Here is a 23199-nt window from a genome sequence, read left to right on the forward strand (position 1 = left end):
CAGGATTTTGCCATGTTGCCCAGGCTAGTCTTGAACTCCTGAGCTCAAGCTATTGCCCACCTCAGCCTCCCAAAGTGCTAGGATTATAGATGTAAGCCACCACGCCTAGCATCAACCAGACTTTTATAAAATTAAAATTCTATAATGCAAGTCTGCTAGGGAACCTCCCTACCCCCAGAATAAAGGTAGCTCCTACCCCAAAATGATCAGGACTTTCACCTAAACTCTAGCTACCCTAATCATGGTCCAGAGTTAAGAAGTAACATGAGCACAACCCCGGGAGGTCTTAGAAAAAGGCAAAGACCCTCAACCTAGACTTACAGAATCCACAGTTGCATATTATCATGACTTCCAGGTGATTCCTATGCACAAAATACTTAGTATATGCTCATCTATCTCTACTGCTGCAATACATCAGGAAAAAAAAAAAAAATCAGCCAAGAACTCACCTGTCCATATAAATAATCTGAGGAAATTCCAGCTTATTGTGAATTTTCTCTGGCTGACCAAGGGACTGATTAAACTCAAATCTTGACAGTTCAAAGGTCAACACTGGAGGTAGCTTTGTAAACCAACGCTAGTGTCAAGAGTAGAAATGTGAGAGAAAGAAAAATTAATTTTAGGAAATAACAATAGCCAGATTTAAAATATCCCTCATCAGACTTTCTTCCTTTGGTATAGAACTTATACTCAAGTCAAGCTCAGGCTAGAACTTTAACACTAAAGGAAATGAATACTTAGACTCACACTCTTAGAGAATATGGTTCAACATTCCTCAAGACTCCAAATTTACTAGCCAGTCAATCATCATCCTCAGAATAAACCACCCTTGAATATGTGAAGTGCACTAAGCCTCTACACAACTCATTCATTACATCATCAGTATTCAAAAGAGGTTTAAAAACTTAAGAAAACAGCAAGCCTAATTGCAGAATATGAAATTTTGATCTAAGCAGCATGTAGCTAAAGTGAAAACTAACTCCATGGGTTAGCTAAAAAGACTAATACGAGTACATACATTACATGCTGTTTGTTTAGTCTATTAACCATAATTTGAATCTCCTTTATGTATACAAAGGAAAGTTGAAATAGCCTCATGGTTTTATAATTTCTCAATTTCTCAGAAAAATTTCTGAATTCCAAAAATTCACAGAGGTCTCATAAAGAAGCCAGTTAAACCAACCTACAATGTTAACTGAGTTTCAAGAAAGGAAGGTACTGACAAAAAAGACTCAACAGTCAAGGATCACAGGTGAGGAAAAGCTAAATCGGAACTGGCTTTTCTATTCAATTCACTCATATGTCTGAAGTTCCTGTGAACAGCTTTAAAATGTTCCCTTTACCAAACGTGCAAGCAGCATTCCCTTCAGATACCCTGTTAGCATAATGAGGTGAATTCAGATAGCCTGTGAGACCACCTCAAGGTGAAATCTAAGTGAGCATGATGATTTTGTTTGTTTCTGTTTAATTTTTATAGAGTTTCCATCCTAGAATACAAGTGTCCACAGGTCTAAGTATAGCTGGTGAACATTCCCTCTTTTCTAAGAGGATGCACCAGGTCTTCTGCACAGATGGTACAGATAACATAATTCCTCCATTAGGAATCACTTACGTCCTTGAACAGCCAGGGAGGCAGTAGCTCTCTCTGAGTTCCAACACTGCTCTACAGTGAATGTATTTTCATAGGGCTCATGTTAGGCTACCTGTTTCAGTTCAGGAAAGCTCCACTGTCTCCTAAAGTAATTAATGAGTTGGGCTCATATATAAGCCACAGTTTTGTCTCAAAACATACGATCAGTGGAGAATAATCCCAACTGTGTAGTGTTAAGAATTATGTTACAAATGCAATTCACTAATTCTTAACCCAACTGGAATGAATATTGAGATGTTAACTACTCATACTCTCCCTATAACTTCCCCCCTTTCTTTCCAACCCATAAAAATAGATAAATAAACAAATGAAAATTAAATTTTAAAAATGTTAAAAGCAAAGGCAGAATTTACAATTGAGAACAGTAAACACTATAATAGGGAAAATATTCTAAATGGCATACCATAGGAGTTAATCACTGTACTTTTACCCTCCGAAAATATGGAGGCAGTGGGTTCTCCCTACTCAGGTACAGGTAGGCTTCAACAGAAAGAGAGAAACTTGATCATACTTAAAACATCAGAAGCAGCATACAACCTTTACACGAGTAACTCAAATTCATAGTTTTAGTAAAAATTTTATTTATCAAAATACTAATACTCACTGACTCACATCAACTGACGAGAGACTTAAGACAAATTCAAGCTGTAAGTGTCAAGTTACTTAATATGTGATGGGAAACTAGTCTGCCCAAAAGCTCACTCCTACTTAACTGGCTTTGTCACTGGCAGAGCAAATAAAGATCTCCAACGTACCTCTTGTCCATACTTCACCAAGTGATCAGAGGGAAGAAGCTCAACATCACCCTCCACCATGGCCCCTTCCAAACACTCGTCTAAGTTGCGATAACCGTTTACCTGAAGAGGATACTGGCCGAAGGTCTCATTGTTACAAAAGGGTTTTCCTAGGTAAAGAGAGAGACTTTTTACAAAAGACATCACTATGACTATCTAAAGCCTATCTTCTGGCTCCACAGAGACATTTTCAATTCAGCAACTTCTTGACAGCTGGTTAGAAATGCACTTAAGCCTTTATAGCAACCTCTAATGAGCCAGTTGATCTAGACACGGAACACTGACAACCACTAACACTGAAAAAAGGCCAGGGGTGTGGTAGCTTATACCTGTAATCCCACCACTTTGGGAAGCCAAGGTGGGAGGATCACTTGAGGCCAGGAGTTTAAGACCAGCCTGGAAAACATAGTGACACCCCTGTCTCTACAAAAAATAAAAATTAGCAGGGTGCAGCGGTGCACACCTTAAGTCCCGGCTACTCAGGAGAATAAGGTGGGAGGATTTCTTGAGCCCAGGAATCCAAGGTTACAGTGAGCTATGATGATGCCACTGCGCTACAACCTGGGCAAGAGAGCAACAACCTGTCTCAAAAAACAAACAAAAAAACCTGCAAAAAGAAAGACAACCAGATAGTATGTGCTTCTTGATCAAGGGTTTTCTCACCACCTGTCAATTAGTCTTGCCAAAAAAAGCCTTACGTAAGTCTAGTCAAATCTCTAGACACAACTAACTACCAATTAATTTATAAGAGATGAGTAGAGAAGAACATGGGAATATGTTAAAAATGTATCAGGGGACATGCAAACAGCAAAATTTCTGACCATGGGAAATGCTACAGAACAACCAACCCAGATTCTCCAAAAATTCAGCATTTCAAGGAAAAAAGGATGGAGAGGTAGCTTACAAATATTCAATCATAAATCACACTGGGGTCCTCAATAAAACAACTCTGAAAATAAATTTTCTGTTTTTTAAATTATGAAAACAAATTAGTAATTTGAACACTGACTAGATAGTTGATAGTTTAAAATGCCATTTTTCAGAGTCATACTGGTACTGGATTATGTTTTAAAAAGAATATCAGATTGGTAAGAGTGACAGGGTGAGAAGGGGAATGGCTGGCTGTGAGCTAAGGCTGGGTTCATGGAGGTTTTAAAATGGCTCGATTTGAATGTATTCTAAATTCTCCATAATTAAAAATAAATTATGTGTCTAGCATGCAGCTTAGTTAGATAAGCCTCCAGAGTGAAAAGTCTCTATTCTAGAAAAACATTTTTGGCAGTCTCACCCAATAAAAGCTTTTGAGATTAGGTATTATATCAGAATAAGCAACACAGAGAAAACTGAGTAAAATCACTATCCGACATTAATGTCAGATTTGGGCTGTGCAAATATTAACGTGACAAATCTGAGATAAAGATCGGGCACATTTAACAGATGAAGAGACTGAGGATCCAGAAGCTCACATAGTTTGTCCAAAGTTAACAGATACCAAGAGGCAGAACCAATATTCAGACCTGGGTATCACTGACTCTCAAGACTATTCATTATACTGTCTCCTCAAAGGGACACAGTAATAAAGATATGATCACAGGTCTAGAATTAAAATTCAGAGCAGAGAATTTACCTTCACGAACCCCTTCAGTCAGGAAAGTACCATAGAAGAGCTGCACCATTGGATTTTCAGATTTGTTCCTGGGACTGCTGCTTTTAGGAAAAGGAGACAATTCTGGATTGTTTGGATTAAGATATGCGCTACATAAAATCCAAGCATCATTCAAAAACAAAAATAGTGCATTTTCATCAAACCCCAAAGAGCCAGGTATGATCTAAATAAGTAACCATTAGTTCAGTTCAAATATTTATTGAACACTTTCTTCCTAGCATTGTGCTAAACTCTGAAGACTCAAAGACAAGAAGGCACAATCCCTGGACTTAAGGAAATTAAAGCCTAATAGCAGAGTCATACTTGCAGACAAATACAGGTATTTGTATGCTTTCACTATATACATCTATATCCAATGATAGATGTACACAAGGTATAGAAGTAGTATAAAGGTAAGAATGAACTCTCTTGTGTAGTTTTACAAATAAATACAAAAACTTTTCTCCCTAGTATAATAGGAATAAAAAGTTTCTTCTTACAAGTCCATCTTAAATTGTTAACTATGTTAAGTTGCTGTTTGCAAAACCATTTCATAGTTATAAGTCTTCTACCTAGAATTGAAACGATTTAAAACACAGATTTCTCAGAGGGATATCCACATTCTGTGCCCTGAATTTCACTTCTCTCAGTGACTGAAACGACCATAACCTTTCCCCTACACATTCTAAGTAGATCTCAAAAAGGATCTTAGATTAAATTTAAGTATTCATATTATACCACCATGTTCACAACAGAGATTGATTTGACCTTTTTACAAACACATTTTTACAGCACATGCTGAGTTTAACAAAGTTAACAATTATGGTTCTTTAGTTAAAAAAAAAAAAAAAAGCTGCAGGGTAAGATGATTGCTATATCCCTATATCCTTAGAGGGGAAAGCTGAAGGCGGCAGGGATATACCATGAGTGTACTACCTCAGTGGCTATCCCAGGAGATATGGTTCAAAACCAGCAATTTCTACTTAAGGAGAGTAAATTTCCAGCGTATAATTCGCACTGGCCCACTGTGAGTCGGAAGGATGTACAAACAAACCCTCAACACTCACTTAACATTAACAGCTAGCTGGAATGCGTCCTCTAGCCAATCCAGGAGCTTGTGTGTGAATTCACTCACATCTTGCTATAAGAGAGGCACAAATTGCATAAAAGTTAGACGCAATACTAAGAAATGAAAATTTATCCTTATCCCACCAATGAATTAAGATTCTACTACTATAAAAGCATTTCTTTTTTTTTTTTTTTTTTTTTTTCTTTTTCTGAGACAGGGTCTTACTCTGTTGCTCAGATTGGAGTGCAGTGGCGTGATCTCAGCTCACGGCAACCTCCGCCTCCCAGGCTCAAATGATTCTCCTGCCTCAGCCTCCCAAGTAGCTGGGATTACAGGCACATGCCACCATGCCCAGCTGATTTTTGTATTTTTAGTACAAATGGGGTTTCACCATGCTGGCCAAGCTGGTCTTCAACTCCTGACCTCAAATGATCCACCCACCTTGTCCTCCCAAAGTGCTGGGTTTACAGGCATCAGCTACTGTGCCCAGCCTAAAAGCATTTTTGGAGGCTGAATATCATGAAGATATACGAACACTGAAACCCAGATTTTAAAAAGGTACATTAAGCAATCTCTAAGTTGTAGCTAGAAGGAGGTTGGAACTCTACTACTTCCAGCCACATCTATTTATGACAAAGAAAGAAAAAGAAACAAAATCTCCCAAGTAGGCCTTTTTAAGAAAAAGGCCCAAGGAATAGACTATAGTTCTCTAGAACAATATAGAGATCTGTATAAAGAAAGAAATGTTTTGAGAATTTTATAGAACTGTAGGACTTTCAAACAGAGAAAGAAAAAAATTATATGAGCAAGAAGCTGATCTAATCAGTGACAGCTTTGTTTTTGTTTTTAAATTATTTTTTCAGAGATGGGGTCTCACTCTGTCACCCAGGCTGCAGTACAGTAGCGCAATCACAATTTATTGCAGCCTCAAAGTCCTGGGCTCCAGGGATCCTCCCACCTCCGCCTCCCAAGTAGCTGGGACCACAGGCATGTACCACCATGCCCAGCTATTTTTTAACAGCAGGTGGAGAAAGAAAAGTCTAAAAGAGAGAAGTTGCTGAGAAAAGCTCCTGAGCTCAGATTTAGTTTTAAAACTAGGATTTCCATCTGGACCATTCCAAGACAAAGGTGCAGACAAAGGACTACTTTGCTTGGTATCCCTTTTGTTATAGCTCATTGAGGTATTTTCCAAACTCCTCCTTTTCTACATCAATAACCCCCGTATAATTCTATATTCTTTCTACTACTATTTCTTCTCTTTACAACTGCCAGACCCCGTGCAACACACGCACATCTGCTTTCCCTCTCAACACCTGTTCTGTAGGCAAAATAAAAGTCAGAAACAGGTGCTCCTAGTCCTGCTTAGTCATGTTCACAGCTTGTTATGCAGTTGAAATAAAGCAGTACCACATTAATATTGACAAGGCATGACTTCGAACTCAAGAGCAAGGCTTCTTTGGTACCTGCTGTTCCTCAGATGATCGGAATGCTCCCTTTAATAGATCCAGGGCTGCAGACGGGTCTACAAATTTTCTATTTGATCCCATCATTAAAGCAAACAAATACTGAAGCTCTTGCATAAACATGATATTTCTCTTTTCCTGTAGAAAACACAGCACATGTACTCTTAGAACAGCTCATTTAGAAAATTAGAACATATAAAGGAAAAAAAGTTGTCAATAATCATGCCCCCATTTATATTTATCTAGATCTAAGTAAAAGTTACAGGGCTACATATGTTACAGTGACTCTAGTAAGGACTGTACTCTAAACTGAAGAATAACTATGTAGAAACCAGAGACAGCACTATTAGAAAACAGAAATGCCCACTTTCTGAAGCTGCTGCCCTCCCTCTAAAGAGGAAAAGGCATTGCACCAAGGTGAAATCCTGGGAAGGGTTAAATTGCTGGGAGGAGGATCGACCTTTGGCAAAAACAGAATAAAACAGACTAAGAAGGTTCAGGTCTCTGGCATCAAGGTACCTCTCCATCATCACATGGCCTAAGCAGCTCAGGAAGAGAAAGGATACAACAAACACAGGTATTCGGGATCTCCCACCCACATATTCTTGGAGCCAGTTTTCTCATTTTATTCCTACTTGATTTTACATTTTGCATGCCCTTATATGTTACCCCAAAAAAAGAAAAGGCATGTAGAAAAAGAAAAGGCATGTAGAAAGTATTAGCACAAGCCAAAGAGTATCATGGATATCAGCTTTAGGCAAAAATCTAGAAGCCCTGGGGGTAAAAGTGACTAAACAACAGTGAAGAAATTCCTCGATACCAACTTACTGTGTGACTTCGACAATTTTCAAGTACATTTTGTGGCAGACTATAGCTGAGAACAAGTCTTCGAAATTCAGACAATTGAAAGAGAGACTGAAATAAAGAAAGAAAGGGATTCATAGCCTTTCCTCAAAGTAACTGCAGCAATGTATATATTTTTCACTTTAAATATTTTATTTCATATTTAAAAGTAAGCAAAACTATCAATCTAGCAATTCAACTTATATTATTTCTAAGGAAATAATGGTTGTGCACAAAAAAATTAGCTAAAATAATATTAATACTTTTAGGTAAAAAATAGAAACAACCTAATGTCTAGCAAAAGGAGTAGTTTTTTTGTTTTGTTTTGTTTTGCTTTTGCTTTTGTAGAGACAGGGACTTCTATGTTGCCCAGGCTGGTTTCAAATTTCTGAGCTCAAATGATCTGCCTGCTTTGGCCTCCCAAAGTGCTGAGATTATAGACATGAGCCACCATGCTTGGCCGTAGTTTAAATAAACTGTACCACATTTATACAATAGACTATTAAGTAGTCATTGAGATAATACTGTAAAACGTATTTATAAAATGACTTACTATATAGCAGGGAAAATGAAAAAAAAAAAAAACAAAAAAAAAAACAACAAGAGCTAATTGTATCAACATGGATAAACCTCAAAAATATATTTTGAGTGAAAAAAGTTACAGAAAAAAGTATTATACTGGCCAGGTGCAGTGGCTCACGCCTATAATCCTGGCACTTTGGGAGGCTGAGGCATGAGAATCACAAGGTCAGGAGTTCGAGACCAGCCTGGCCAATATGGTGAAACCCCATCTCTACTAAAAATACAAAAAAAGTTAGCTGGGCATGGTGGAGGGTACCTGTTTCCAGCTACTCAGGAGACTGAGGCAGGAAGATTGCTTGAACCCAGGAGGCGGAGGTTGCAGTGAGCCGAGACTGCACCACTGCACTGAAGCCTGGGCAACAGAGTGAGACTCGGTCTCAAAAAAAAAAGTATTATACTGCTTATATTAAGATTAGTAACATGTAAAACAATACTACATATTGTTTGGGGATACATACATGTGTGGTTACGTCTGTGGGAAAGGGATGATGTCACAACAGGGACTCAACAGAACAGAAATTTGAATGTTAATTTTTTAAGCCAGGTGGTGAGTACAGCAGTGTTGACTATTCTCCACTCTTTGTCATAATAATGTATTTTTTAAAAGTTTAACAGCAGATATCTCTGGCTAGTAGAATTGAAGAGAGGGATTCTTTTTATTATTTGCAAATCACATTTTTCTATTATGAATATCTTTCATAAGTTAATTTTTAAAAAACTCTTGTATGAATATATAATTCCTCATCCTAACATGCTCCTCAAATGAAAACTGTCTCAGGCCTGCATGGTGGAAATCCTGAAGCAGCATCCTAGGTAGATAAAAGGCAAAACTTTGCAATTAGAACTAAATAAAACACATTCTTGGTATTCTAAAAGCCTCAGGTATATTTATTAATGTCAATCAAAGAATCAAAGTATCAGTATCTGACTAGAGCCCATGTGCACCTCTCTGGCTTCCTTCACTCTAGCATAAGCCATGGTGGGATTCAGCCAACAGGGTGAGTGTTCACCTGGACTGGAGTGTAAAACCAGGTCATGCTGCTGCACCAAAGTTCTCTCAGGAGCCAGGACTTGGCTGGTGAGCTCTATCCTGAGCCACTCTCTTCTCTTCCACCTCACCTGTCTACCTGACACCTGCATTCCTACCCTGCTGGCTACCCTGTGACATTCTCAAGTTTCTGTTCCACTGTGAGAAAAATGGCTTTACGTGCTTGGCCACTTAACTCCACCTCTTTGTCATCATGAAAATCGGACCATCCCCAAAGATGCCATTGTTCTTAAAAACCACAGTAAATGTGAGCTAATACTACTCACATCTCCCAACTTATTATCTATCTAACAGGTGCTGCTTCTGTGTTCTCTGCATCACTTCATTATATCCTCCTCCAGTCACCAAAGTTTAGAAGTGCAGAAAAATCCTTGAATCTTTCTCCTAATCATTCACATCCAATGACTAACAGGTCCCTTGGCCTCTGTTTCTGGGTGCTCTTTATAACCTAACTGCTTTTTCCCTACCAGCGCCCCATCAGCTGCTCTACTACAACTCCCACTGCTACTCACTTGCGTAACTGTATATGGTCTCTCTGCTTCCAGAGCTTCCCTCCACCAACTCACACTTGCCATGCAGCTCCTTGTAACTACCTCCCTAATATGACCAAAATAAAGCTCCCAATTCACTGAAGACTGTCATCTGGTAATAGCTTTCCTCACTCTCCCAAGTCCTGATATCCTCCTAGGTGACTTTGGTCAACATCCAAGCCCTGAGGACATCCTGTCAGTGTTGTCTTGAGAATATACTAAGAACCCCAACTCTTTTCTATTTCCAGGGCTACCAGTCCAGTCCAAGTCACCATCACTCTGCATGGATGACAGCCATGGGTCTCTCTCTGTGCATTCTTGCCCCTCCATCCTGATCTCCTCACAGAAGCCAGAGTGAGCCTTTTAATACTTGAGCCAGAGTTCATCAGTCTGCCACTGGGGACCTTCACAGACTCCCTGTCCACTCAGACCCTCATCTCCAGTGACCTTCCCTTTGCTCTTAGCATCCAGCCAATGGGACTCCAGCATGTTCCCTGAATACACCAAACCCATTCCCACCATGAAGCTGTTGCTCTATGCATTCCTCTACCTGGAATGCTTTTGTCCCAGTAGCTGCCTGGTTCACTCCCTTGCCAGTCTCACCCCCCCTCCCCACCTCAGTGAGGCTCACTGAACAACACAGTTAAGACTGCAACCTGTTACCACCCTCCTGCAGTTCTAATCTCCCTAACTTTGCTCTTTTTTCTACTGGATCAATCACAGTCTAATGTATCATACAATTTATTTAGCTAGTTCATCATTCTGTTAGTTTTTAGTTTACTGTTCATTTCTCTCTCACCTCACGAGAATTTACATTCCATGAGGGCACAGCTGTCTTTGTTTTGTTCACTCCTACATCAAGGGCCTAGAACACTGCTAGACATAGAGCCGGTGTTCAACTGTTTGCTGAGAGCCCTTGCATCCTTCCAGTCCGGAGATCTCTCTGCTTCTTGGGTGTCCCATGTCTAGTGACACATTCTTCCACTCCATCTCTATCTACACTCATATCCCAGGCTGCACCCAAAAGAAGCCAACACCTAAAATGTATCAGTTCGCAGATCACATATTCAGAAAAATCTCACTCTGGGACCATTACGTGTCTTTTGTGTTATCTGTCCAATTACCCACAGGATACCTGTTCTTTGACTTCAGCAGGGGCCCAAGCAAATTGATCTCTTTCCTGGCCCCTTAACCATCAGTTCTCCTTCCTATCTTCATTTCTTTCTCCATCTAGCTTTGATATTATGGTCTTAATTACCCTTCATTAAATTCAGAGAACGCTTTTGTCCTTTGATCACATACCCAGCAAATGCTCCAACTTAAATGGGTTGAGTTTTCCATGTAAGAGGTTCAGAATGCTGTCAAGAGAAAGTACTGATAGAAACTGAACATTTTTGTATCACTATTCATTTAAAGTCAACAATTTTAAGAAGACCTTCAAATTTTTGGAAATCCTACTACTGTGCTCTGGTGCCAACTGGTTTTCCCACCATCTCCAACAACTATTTCAAACTTTCACTCCCTTTAAAATCTGACTCTGTTGCTTCTCCACTGTCTCAAAAAATGGCTGCTTATTTCACAGACGGGGAAAAAGAAAGACACCACTTCAACTCTAATACGCAGTTATCATTTCTTCCTCCTCCCTGCCTATTACTCCTTTGCCCTTTTCCTTGTTATGGCCAGCTCCTCCGATATACTTTCTATGCTGTCTGCTCATGCTGTCCCAGAAGCCTTACTCACCTATCCTCTGCATCTGCTGGTTCTTGTCCACCCTCCACAGGAGTTAGGGCTGAGGGGGATGTGAATGCAGGGAGTGTTCTCTTTCTCTGTCTCTCTCCTTTCAGATAGGAAAGAACTGACATGTTCCACATTATCTTCCTACACTCTATTCTTAACACAGATGCCAGTGATCTTTTAAACTGGAAGTATGATCGGATCACTTCTCTGCTCCAAATCTTCCAATGCATTCCTATTTCCAGAATTCTCCCAAATCCTCATCATGACCCCAAGCTCTCCCATTCCACCTCCATCACCTTTCCTATCCCACTGCTATCAGTTCTGGATCACTGTCTTAGCTCTTTCTCAGATACATTAAGCAAGCTCCTAAACCTCAGTCCGCTTATTTGCTGTTCCTTGTCTGAAATGTTCCCTATGCAATTATATAGCTAATTCCCTGGCCACCTTCAGGCCTCTGCTCAAATGCCCACCTCATCAGAAAGGCCATCCCTGACCCTCTGCCCTCTCCAGCTGAACCCTGTCCAGTCCCACAGCCTCATTCATTCATCTTTACACTTTTTACCACCTGATGTTTCATTTGCTGTCTGTGCCACTCTTTCCCAAGTAAACCATGAGAGTAGGGTCTTTGTTTTGTTTTAGTCACTGCTGTTTCACCAGAGCCTAAGACAGTACCAGGCACATAGAAGCTGGATGTAGAAAGGGAGAATTCCATTTTTCAGCTTGAGCAGCTGGGTAGGTGCCATGTACCATGATGGAGAAGACTGCTGGGGTGAGCATCAAGGGCTGCATTGGAGCAATGTAAGTTTAAGATGCCTGACTGACACGTCTAGAAAGCCACTATCCTCTAGTGAATTCATTCACTCCCTCAGTTTTATTACCAACTACATGGCATTGATTTCCAAAATTGTAGCCGCAGCCCAGCACTTTTTTCTCAAGTACAAATTCATATAATTATCTGCCTACATGGTATCTCCTTAAACTCAACTCATTTAAGTTGGAGGATTTGCTAGGTATGCGATGAAAGGACAAAAGGGTACTCTGAATTTAATGAAGGGTAGTTAAGACCACAGCATACACAGACGCTGGCACCTCAAACTCGGCATACCTAAAACTGAGCTGATCAGCAGGTGCAGTCGCTCATGCCTGTAATCCCAGCCCTTTGGGAGGCCAACGCAGGTGGATCATTTGAGGTCAGGAGTTCAAGACCAGCCTGGCCAACATGGTAAAATCCCATCTCTACTAAAAATACAAAAACTGACCAGGCGTGGTGGCACATGCCTGTAAGCTACTTGGAGGGCTGAGGGAAGAGGATTCCCGGAATCCAGGAGGCAGAGGTTACAGTGAGCCAAGATTGTACCATCTTGTCTCAAATGAATAACTAAATAAATAATACATTTAAAAAATAAAGACGCTGGGCCGGCTGCGGTGGCTCACATCTGAAATCCCAGCACTTTGGAAGGCTGAGGCAGGCAGATCACCTGAGGTCAGGAGTTTGAGACCAACCTGGCCAACATGGTGAAACCCCATCTCTACTAAAAAATTAGTAAGGGAGCCAGGCGCAGTGGCTCACGCCTGTAATCCCAGCACTTTGGGAGACCAGCACTATGGAGGATGCTATAAACTTTCATGGATAATTCAAAATCCCAGGAAAAGTATTCACTGGATAATCCCTAGCTATGTAAGCAACTGTAAGATTGTAATGCAAATGGAGGTCTGGAGTTGGAGACCAGCCTGGCCAACATGGTAAAACTGTCTCCACTAAAAATACAAAATTTAGCTAATTGTGGTGGCGCTTGCCTGTAGTCCCAGCTACTCAGAAGGCTGAGGCAGGAAAATTGCTTGAACCTGGGAGGCGGAGGTTGCAGTGAGCTGAGATTGCACCACTGTGCTCTAGCCTGGGCGACAGAGCAAGACTCCATCTCAAGAAAAAAACAAACGAACAAACAACAACAAAAAAAAAAACTGAACTAAAATCCATTCTTAACACACACCCAAATTACTTCTCTTCCAGTGTCAAATGGCACTATAATCCACCTGGTTACTCGAACTAGAAACCTCAGAGTCTTACTCAACGGCTGCAGGTGTATCCTGTATCCAACTGCCCGCCAATCTCATAGATTTGATTTCCTCAGCGCCTCAAGAATGCATTCACTTCTCTCCTTCCATGACTTTTGACACTTCTCTACTCCAGACCACCACTGTCACCTACCTGGATAGCCTTCAACAACTGATTTCTCCTTATTCACTCTCATTGCTATAATATAGTGTTCACTAAACGCTTATCCAAAACACCTATTCAATATATTACAACCACATAAGATTTTTTTTTTAGTACTGCCCAACTTAGACATCAGAGCATCTAAATCCAAAACACAATAATGCCACAGGAAAAACTCCCCAGTTTTATAGATCTGTTTTAACTTTTTGAAAGCTATGTTTCTACATTTCACTTTAATAAATTACAAAGTTACTTCCAAAAGATACAGTTAACTCTTAAAAATATCATACCTGAATAACAGCACTAAACCAACATGTATTGCCAACATTTTTCAGCCCCACTGGCCAACCATCAACTCTCCTCCAGTCACTGGGATTGGGGTTTTCTCCCCAGACTTCACAGCGTTTTCTCTTTGAGCGCTTAGTTTCTGCAGAGGTTGCTTCGTGCATCCTATGTTGTGCAAGATACCATACATCAAAAAAGAAAGTAGTTAAAGAACAATATAGCATATGGAGGATGCTATAACCTTTCATGGATAATTCAAAATGCCAGAAAAAGTATTTACTAGATAATCCCTAGCTATATACGTAACTATAAAATTGTAATGCAAATGAAAAGCAAGACTTTAACATAAAAATGTTAATCCTTCCTTAACTCACATTATTACTAATAAGGTCAATGATAATAAGTTGAAACTCAAGACTGTTTAAGGCTACCATATTAGAAGTTTTAGATTTCAACACAGCATACTATCTAAGACCCCGCCACTGAAAAGGGCAGGAGAGACACTGTACTAAAGATAAGAGCTCCAAATTGCCCAGGACACAAAACATAGCCCTATGTTCCCTGAAACAAACAACTCAGCAGTGTGAGGGAATAAACATGTCCAGAAACTGATAGGCGACCACTGGAACTGGACATTGGTGAACAGTACCAAACAATCACCAAATTAGTACCAGTTTAAAAAAATAGATTCCTTGATCACTTATAAGGCAGGGTAGTTGAATAACTTTCATTAAAAAATATGCAACAGCATAACCCTCAAAGTTTATAAAAGAGAATATACATTTATCAGATACCTGGACTAGGTTGTTTTTAATTTACCCTAGTAACTGTGAACTAAAACACCTGGCACACTTCTACTCAAAGACACAGGTTGCAATAAGACCCCTTTCAGTATGGCTTTTCCAAAAGTGAACCAAAGAGTAAGCTAATGCGAATTCAGAATTTATCCTAAAAGAAATTTCATTCAAGTGCTTGGCAGAATTATTTCTGAGTGGCATTCACAGAGCTATTGCCTTTGACATGCACACAAATGTGGGGGTAAGGATTATAAGTTAAATCAGTAACCTGTTCAGATCTCTTCCATCAGCTTGAATTTTGGGAGACTCCAGCAGACTCAAAGCAATGGCAGCCTGAAGATCATCTTTGTTATCATGAGTAAGGTCTATCACTTCTGTAAGATAAACAGAAATTTAGTTAGTCTACATATAGGAAACACTGCCCTTGTGTCATATAAGTAAAAGTTAAAGACATACTCCCTAGTTTTCACTACAATAATGGCTCATCTGTGTAACAATTTTATTACTGTATAACAGAGTCAAATGAGTAACTTCAGCTACACTGGAACCTTAGACTAGCCCACAGTACAGAAATAACAAGCTGCAAAAACCAAATGAATCAAATACCCTCTTCTGTATTCTCATTCCACAAAGTCAAATGTAGATCCCACACATATGGGTTAAATAGTCTCTATTATCACAAATGTCAGCCAAATATCAAACATTCAGGGAACAGATATTTCCAATCTCATACAAAATATTTCAAAGAATAGGGACACACTCCTCAACCAGTTAAGAACAGTAAGGGAAAGGAAAAGTGAAACTCACACATAATCACAGATGCAAAATACCTAAACAAAATATTAGCAAATAGAACCCAATTAATATAGGGAAAAAAATTACATATTAAGACCAAGTTGAGTTTACTACAGGAAAAAAAAATTGAGTTAATACTAGATGGATCAGTAAAATTCACTATCGTAACAGTTAGAAGAAAAAAATAATCATCTTAATAGATACAGAAAATGTATTTGATAATATTCAACTTTCTTTCAGGATAAAAATAGGAAGAGAAAAAAATAAACTTGGGCTGAGAAAAAGTATCCATGAGAAGTCCATAGCAAACTTTTGTATTTAATGGAGAAATGTTAAATACATTTGCTTTAAAATCAAGACTAAGACAAACCTATCTATTATCACCGCTTTTTATTCACCATGGTTCTGAAAGTTCTAGCCAGGCGGTAAGAACTTTTGGGCTTGTCAGCTCCCGCCTATAATCCCAGCCCTTTGGGAGGCCAAGACGGGTGGATCACTTGAGGTCAGGAGTATGAGAACAGCCTTGCCAACATGGTGAAACCTCGACTCTACTAAAAATACAAAAATTAGCCAGGTATGATTGCACATGCCTCTAATTCCAGCTATTTGGGATACTGAGGCAGGAGAATCTTGACCCCAGGAGGGAAAGGTTGCAGTGAGCTGAGATTATGCCACTGCACTCCAGCCTGGGCGACAGAGTGAGACTCTCTCTCTAAGAATATAAAGACTAGAAAATAAGAAGCAAAGCTGTCATAATTCACAGATAATAATCACCTACAAGGGAAACCCAAAATAAATCTATAGCTACTCTGGGCATACTGCTTATCGGGTAGCCCTGTTCTACAGGAGCAGTTAAAAAAAAAAAAAGAAAAAAACCCCACAAATATTATAAAACTGCAGTAATCAAGACTGTGTGCTACTGGCATAAGGAGACATATACATCAATGGAATAGAATTTATAGTCCAGAAATAGACTCTCACATTTATGGTCAATTGATTTGCAACCTAAGTACTAAGACAACTCAAGGGGGAAAGAATATCTTTTCGACCAGTGGTGCTGTGACAATTGGACACCATGTGCAAAAGAATAAAGCTGAACTCCTACCTAGCCCCACACACAAAAATTAAGTCAAAATGCATTAAGTCCTCATGATGAGAGCTAAAACTATAAAACTCTTAGAGGACAACACAGGTGTAAATTTTCATGACCTTAGATTAGGCAACGGAATTTTAGATGACACACAAAGCATAAGGAACCAAAGAAAAAAGAAGGATTTTAAAAAATTCTTTGGGCTTCAAAGGACGCCATCACAGAAAGGGAGAAAATCGTTGTAAAACATGCATCTGATAAGAGATATATACACAGAACATACAAAGAACTCCTGAAACTGAATGAGACACACAAACAGCGATTTCAAAAATGAGCAAAAATCTGAAATCACTTCTCTGAAGAATATACTAGATAAATGACCAATAAGTACACGATACTCAATACTACTAATTATCAGAAAAATGCAAATCAAAACCACAGTATTTCACACCTATGGAGAGAGCTATCAAAAAATAATATTAAGACTGGCAAGAATGTGGAGAAATGGGAACCTTTGTGCACTGTTGGTGGGATTTTGAGACGGTGCAACTGGCCAGGCACAGCGGCTCACGCCTGAAATCCCAGCACTTTGGGAGGTCAAGCTGGGCAGATGGCTTGAGCTAAGGAGTTCAGGAACAGACTGGGCAACATGGCAAAACCTTGTCTCTAAAACATTTAAAAGAATTAGTCGAGTGTGGTGGTGTGTGCCTGTAAATCCCAGCCACTCGGGAGGCTGAGGCGAGAGAATCGCTTATACCCGGGAGGTAGAGGCTGCAGTCAGCCAAGATCGCACCACTGCACTCCAGCCTGGGCGACAGAGCAAGACTTGGAGAATTGTTCTCAAAAATAAATAAATAAGTAAATAATACAATTATCATTAGAACTATTCCAATTATCCTAATTATGATAGAATATTACCATTCTATTGTCTTTTACTTTTACCAAAATAAAGAATCTAGGTAATGATCAACCACAGCTGAAAATGCTAAGTGAGAAACTTTATGAATTAAGCTGACAATACTCAAATACAATTATGATTTTAACAACACAAAGAGGGCAATCAGACATTTTATGCTTCTCAATCTAATGCATTAGAAGATATACACACAACACTACCTATGACACAGTCATGCCAGATAAGCATCTATGTTTATACGAAAGACATGAGACAGAAAAATCCATTGAAACAGGAATACAATCGCCAAACTCCAGAATGTGTGAAAACTGACATAACAAAGGACTTGATTTCTTTGGATATTAAACTGCAAGAAAAAAAGGCGGAATTTATAGATAAAGAGAATCTTAAAAGATACTTCAAACATACTTAACGTTCTAATTTATTTGGATCACTGTTCTTACAAAAACTGCCAACACTGTTAATGGGATAACCAGGGAAATTTCTACACTGGGTATTTGATGAGATTAAGTGATTATTGATGAGATTAAGAGATTAAAGTGTGATAATGTTGCAGTTTAAAAAAAATAAACAGTCCTTTTTTAGAAATGTTACCCAAAAAGTTAAACATAAAATTATCATATGACCCAGCAATTCTACTTCTAGGAATACACACAAAAGAACTGAAAATGGATACTCAATGAAATAGACACTGGCTTTATCATGACAGGGATATTCGATCACTGAATATGGCCATTACCTAGGTCATGCTGTGGTTAAGGACACCCCTTCAGCGTAGACCCCCTCATAAAACATGACTGCAGCAAAACTGAAAGAGTTTTGGAAGCCTTATTAGATTTGCTATCTCATCTTCCTCTCATGGGTCTTACAGATGCGAATAAAAACAAAACGTTCATTAACAGGAGAATGGTAAAAGGCTGATGGGAAAAGTCAAGGGACAATGGTGGAAATGTTTAAAGGATTATTAAGGAAGTAAGTAAAGAAAACATTGAAGAGGTGAAACTAAGGAGAAAAAGAAATTTTGAGATAATGTAGAATTGATACTGTAGATCAGTGGGGAAAGTACAGTCTTTTCAATTAAAGGTACTGATTAAAGGTTTTAATATAGTACTACCAAAGGTGGATGGACGGAAGGGAACCTCTGCTGATTAACCAACATTAAAGGGCTATGAAACAAGTTTCTTGCATTTACCCCAGTTTGGAGAAACTTTAAAAGCTGAAAGGCAGAGACTCCAAAGAGAAAGATGACCAACAATTGTGTGGGTCAATGTTGAGGCAGGTTAATCAAGATAAAGACTGACAAACAGCCAAGAGTTCCTTGGTTCAATCCCTTGCTGAGGACCCAAAGCCTTATGTACACCAGTGGTAAAAGGGTCAGGGCATGGAGTAGAAACCTTTCTGGGGCTCTGTGACACATAAGCCCAATGCACTGTGATTCCAAAACCTGCTAATAAGGTCCTAATGGAGGCTATACTTAGGAATGTTAAGGGTTGATGGAATTAGGATAAAATTTTATAGGAGAGTTGGCATGTCTGAACCTGCTTCATGTGAAGTAGTTCCATCACTTCTACTTTGTTGTATTATGGAAATCGATATTGTGTCTGCCTGGAGAACATTCCCTCTGCCTACTCCTGTGAAACAGAAGGCACGTAAACTTGCTCTTCAAGCAATAATAATTAGATGTGCTAAATGGGAACCAGAAAGATTCCCCGAGCCTACACAACATAGAAGTTGACACGCTGGCAGGGACAAACTGATTGCGGAGCATTTACCAGAGCTCATGGCAAAAGCCTATAAATGCCTCCCAGCGACAACTACTGAGACTTTGGGCTAGAGAATTACCACTTGAGGGGCATATATTACCTTGCCATGAGACATTAATTGAAGCTACCCCTATAATTGAGGACATAAAATCATCTTGAAACCTGAAATACTCATGCTGTCTTTTTGTGGGCTGTCAGAGAAACACTTCAATGAGGATGGCAGTGCCCAAGAGAGTTCCATAATAAAATGGAAATAGTTTATACAGGATCTTGCTACCTGGAAAATTCAAGGAGGTCTTTGCATTCCCCAGGTAGCAGAGAGCTTCTTTTCCCCTAGGACTGACTCTGGAACTGCGTGAGGAGCTGCTGGATGATATCCACACTTGGACAGTTTCCCAATAAACAGCTCCCAACAGACCAACAAAGAGCTGCTTTGTTTACAGATGGCAGTTCCAAGGTGAATGGACAACAACCTATTTGGAAGGAAGCATGCCACTGGGATCAAAGCGGGTAAAAACAAGTCCACTGGGTGTGTTGACTGCACGTTGTTTTTCTCGCAGTGATGGAAGAAGTGAACAGTGGTAAAAGCCCCTGTGTTAGGGTTTTTACTCAGTTATGGGCAGTGGGCAGTGACTCAGTTTCTACATGATCAGGCCGGAGAGCAATGGAAACCTGGCCTATTAAAGGGATGCCCGTATCGGGCATGACACTATGGAAATTTGAAGGGCACATTAAAATAGGGCATGTCAATGCCAATCAGAAGAAATCCCTTAGATAAGTTAATATGGGGGTACTGCAGCAGTGCAGAGATGGGCTGAGTCTAGACATGTTCCCTTTCCACCCTCTCAAGAACAAAACGCCAATAAGAACTGTTCCATCTGCAAGAGAAAGATACTGCCTCAGGCTATGGGGAGATTCCCCGGTGGCAAGGCCCAGAACATAGCTGGCCAGTGAGACTGATGCTGGTAGCCCTAGGGGGCTACAAATGGGTCCTGACAGGTACAGACACTGACTCTGAACTGAGCTTTACTAACCCAACAGATCATGCAAAATACTTTCGGTGCTAAAGAAAAATTATAACAGAGCTCTTTAAAAATTTCCACCTTCCTAAGATGAGCCCTTTGACTCTCCCCTCTGCCTTTCACCATTCTTTTGTTAATTAACCTAACGTTTTTATTAGCATCTGTAAGACCCAAGAGAGGAAGCTGAGATAGTATTTCAATTCAAAAGGAAGAACAACAATTTCCCAATGTAAGATAAATTTTAAAGCAATGGTCACTCTCAAGCCCTGTTAAACAGAATATAGGCCAGGTATGGTGGCTCAGGCTTGTAATCCCAGAACTTTGGGAGGCAGAGGAGTTAGAAGTTAGGAGTTTGAGACCAGAGTGGCCAATGTGGTGAAACCCTGTCACTACTAAAAATACAAAAATTAGCTGGGTGTGATGGTGGGCACCTGCAATCCCAGCTACTAGTGACACTGAGGCATGAGAATCACTTTAATCTGGAAGGGGTAGGTTATAGTGAGCTGAATCATGCCAGAGCAACCCAGTAACTCTGGGCAACACAGTAAGACGCTGTCAAAAAAAAAAAACAGTATAAATAGGTAAAAACTTATTTTGTAAAAGACTGTCATTACCTTTGAAGATAAGCATGTCTTAATACCTACCAACTACATCACTGGGTATATACACTAAAGAAACTCTTGCATATAAGGACAAGAAGCATGAATCCCAACAGCTCACAGCAGGCTTGTTTATAATAGCAAAAGCTTGAAAACAACCCCAAAGTCAACAGACATGTTGGAAACGGGTTTATAACATCGGGAAAAATCCACACAGAGACAATGGATTACTGAGCAAGGCTAGTTTTACTTCCTGCAGGAAGGGTGCAACTCGCTGGCTGTCTTGCCACAGGAGCACCCCTGAACAAGGAGACAGGGACATTTAAAACTTTCATAACCTGACACAATCGTCCTACTGCTGTGTCCAGTTTCCATTGGCTGGAACAAGACCTCACATTCTTTGTCTGACCCAGTTGGCTAAAAACTTGGAAGTTTTCTAAAGAAGTAAAGACAGAGGAGAACAAAGCAAAAGAGGAAGTAATTTGAGGAATGCTTAGAGAAGCGATAACATTTCCAAATAAGGAAGGGGAATAAGCTATGACGTAAGACTTGACTGGGCTTGTCCAGGTATATCATGGCAAATATCTAGGTTAAAATGTAAGAGCTAGCTGGTTGGGGGTGAGGGGTGGGGTATGGAGGGTGGGGGGGGTGTAAATAAATAAAGTGTAAGACCAAAGAACACGGGATGCACTTATTTATTATGACTAACAGCTACTTTAAGATTATTAGCAAAAGCTTTAAAGCAAATTAACCTTTGAAGAAACTATTATTCATTAGTAATGAACTAAGAGACGAAAGCTTTGAAAAGGAACCTTTCATTTATTCTTATTTACTACAGACAAATACACACAATGTGGTATATTCAGACCATGGAATATTACACACCAGTGAAAATGAATGAATTACAGTTATAACCCTCAACATGGATGAGTTTCAAAAAGAACAATGTTGCCAAAAAATGTTGCAGTATGTACCAAGAGAAACATGAGAATACACACAGCAGCATCATTCAGAATAGCTCAAAACTAACAGCTCAAATGTCCATTAACACCACCTCACCTTCCTCTCACAAGACTCCAGAAGGTTCTCCTCGGTCTCTCCTCCCAGAAGCCTCCTTGGCTTCCAGAGTCCCATTCTCCTGGCTTTCCCCAGACACTCTTCACCTCCTGAGACTTCTGAACACTGAGCAACCAGTGTTTAAGCTGCGGAACCTTTTCTTTCTCCTATACCAACTCCCTTTGAGAGCTCCTCAGTCTCACAGCTTTACAGAGCATTTATAGGTTATGATTCTAAGTCCACCTACCTCCAGCCTGGACTCCTCTGAACTGTGCACCTGGGTCACCACTGTCTTTCTGACACCTTTGCCGTGAATGTCTAACAGGCATTTCAAACTTATTATCCCCAAAACTGATCTCTTCATCTGTTGGCCCAAATCTGTTCCACCTACAGTGATTCCCGTCTTGGTTAAGTCCAACTCTATCCTTTCAGCAGCTTACGAAAAAAAATTTTGAGTCACCTTTAACTCCTCTCTCTCCTCAGTAAGTAAATCCTACTGTCTTTAACCTTAAAAATACTATATGCCAGGCTGGGTGCAGTGGCTCATGCCTGTAATTCCAGCATTTTGGGAGGCCAAAGAAGGCAGATCACGAGAATCAGGAGATCGAGACTATCCTGGCTACTACAGTGAAACCCCGTCTCTACTAAAAATACAAAAAATTAGCCAGGCGTGGTGGTGTGCGCCTGTAATCCCAGCTATTTTAGAGGCTGAGGCAGGAGAATCGCTTGAACCCAGGAGGCGGAGGTTGCAGTGAGCTGAGATTGTGCCACTGCACTCCAGCCTTGGCGACAGAGCAAGACTCCGACTCAAAAACAAAAACAAACTATGTGCCAGAATGCAGCACTGCTTACTCTCCACCACAGCAGCCTGGCCTGGGTTCCCTGATCTGACCCATACTCATCACTACCCCGTCCCTAACATTCTGTTCTCAACACCACTGTCAGAATGATGATAAATGAAAATTGGTTTATATTATTCCTTTGCTCCAACTCTTCAAAGGCTACCCACCTAACTCACAGCAAAAGCCAGGACTTAGGAAGGTTCTGAATGATCCACCTCCTTCTATTTCCACGCACCATCCCTTTCGGCCCTCTCACTCACTGAGCCTTAGCACTGGCCTCCTTGCAGTTCCCTGAGCAAGCTAAGGTGCACTCCTATCTCAGGTCCTGAAATGACTTACTCCCTCACCTCCCCTGGGCGTTCTTTTTTTTTTTTTTCTTTTTTTTTGAGTCGGAGTTTCGCTCTTGTTGCCCAGGCTGGAGTGCAATGGCGCGATCTCGGCTCACCGCAACCTC

The 23199-nt window shown here is 40.2% G+C and overlaps 1 protein-coding gene across 1 annotated transcript in view; it reads right to left on the bottom strand.

Annotated features, from left to right (window-relative positions):
* The window catches only part of USP28 (ubiquitin specific peptidase 28), a 78537-nt gene that overhangs the window by 27447 nt on the left and 27891 nt on the right, over positions 1–23199 (bottom strand). Inside the window, exons 4-11 of the mRNA XM_037736778.1 lie at positions 14931–15036; positions 13871–14030; positions 7451–7537; positions 6623–6760; positions 5158–5231; positions 4073–4152; positions 2407–2555; positions 448–577 (exon numbers count right to left, since the gene is read on the bottom strand). Of these exons, the coding sequence (XP_037592706.1) occupies positions 448–577; positions 2407–2555; positions 4073–4152; positions 5158–5231; positions 6623–6760; positions 7451–7537; positions 13871–14030; positions 14931–15036 (924 nt within the window). The remainder of the gene's footprint in view (positions 1–447; positions 578–2406; positions 2556–4072; positions 4153–5157; positions 5232–6622; positions 6761–7450; positions 7538–13870; positions 14031–14930; positions 15037–23199) is intronic.

Source organism: Cebus imitator, unplaced genomic scaffold (genome assembly GCF_001604975.1).
Source record: "Cebus imitator isolate Cc_AM_T3 unplaced genomic scaffold, Cebus_imitator-1.0 Scaffold28, whole genome shotgun sequence".
Taxonomy (NCBI): domain Eukaryota; kingdom Metazoa; phylum Chordata; class Mammalia; order Primates; family Cebidae; genus Cebus; species Cebus imitator.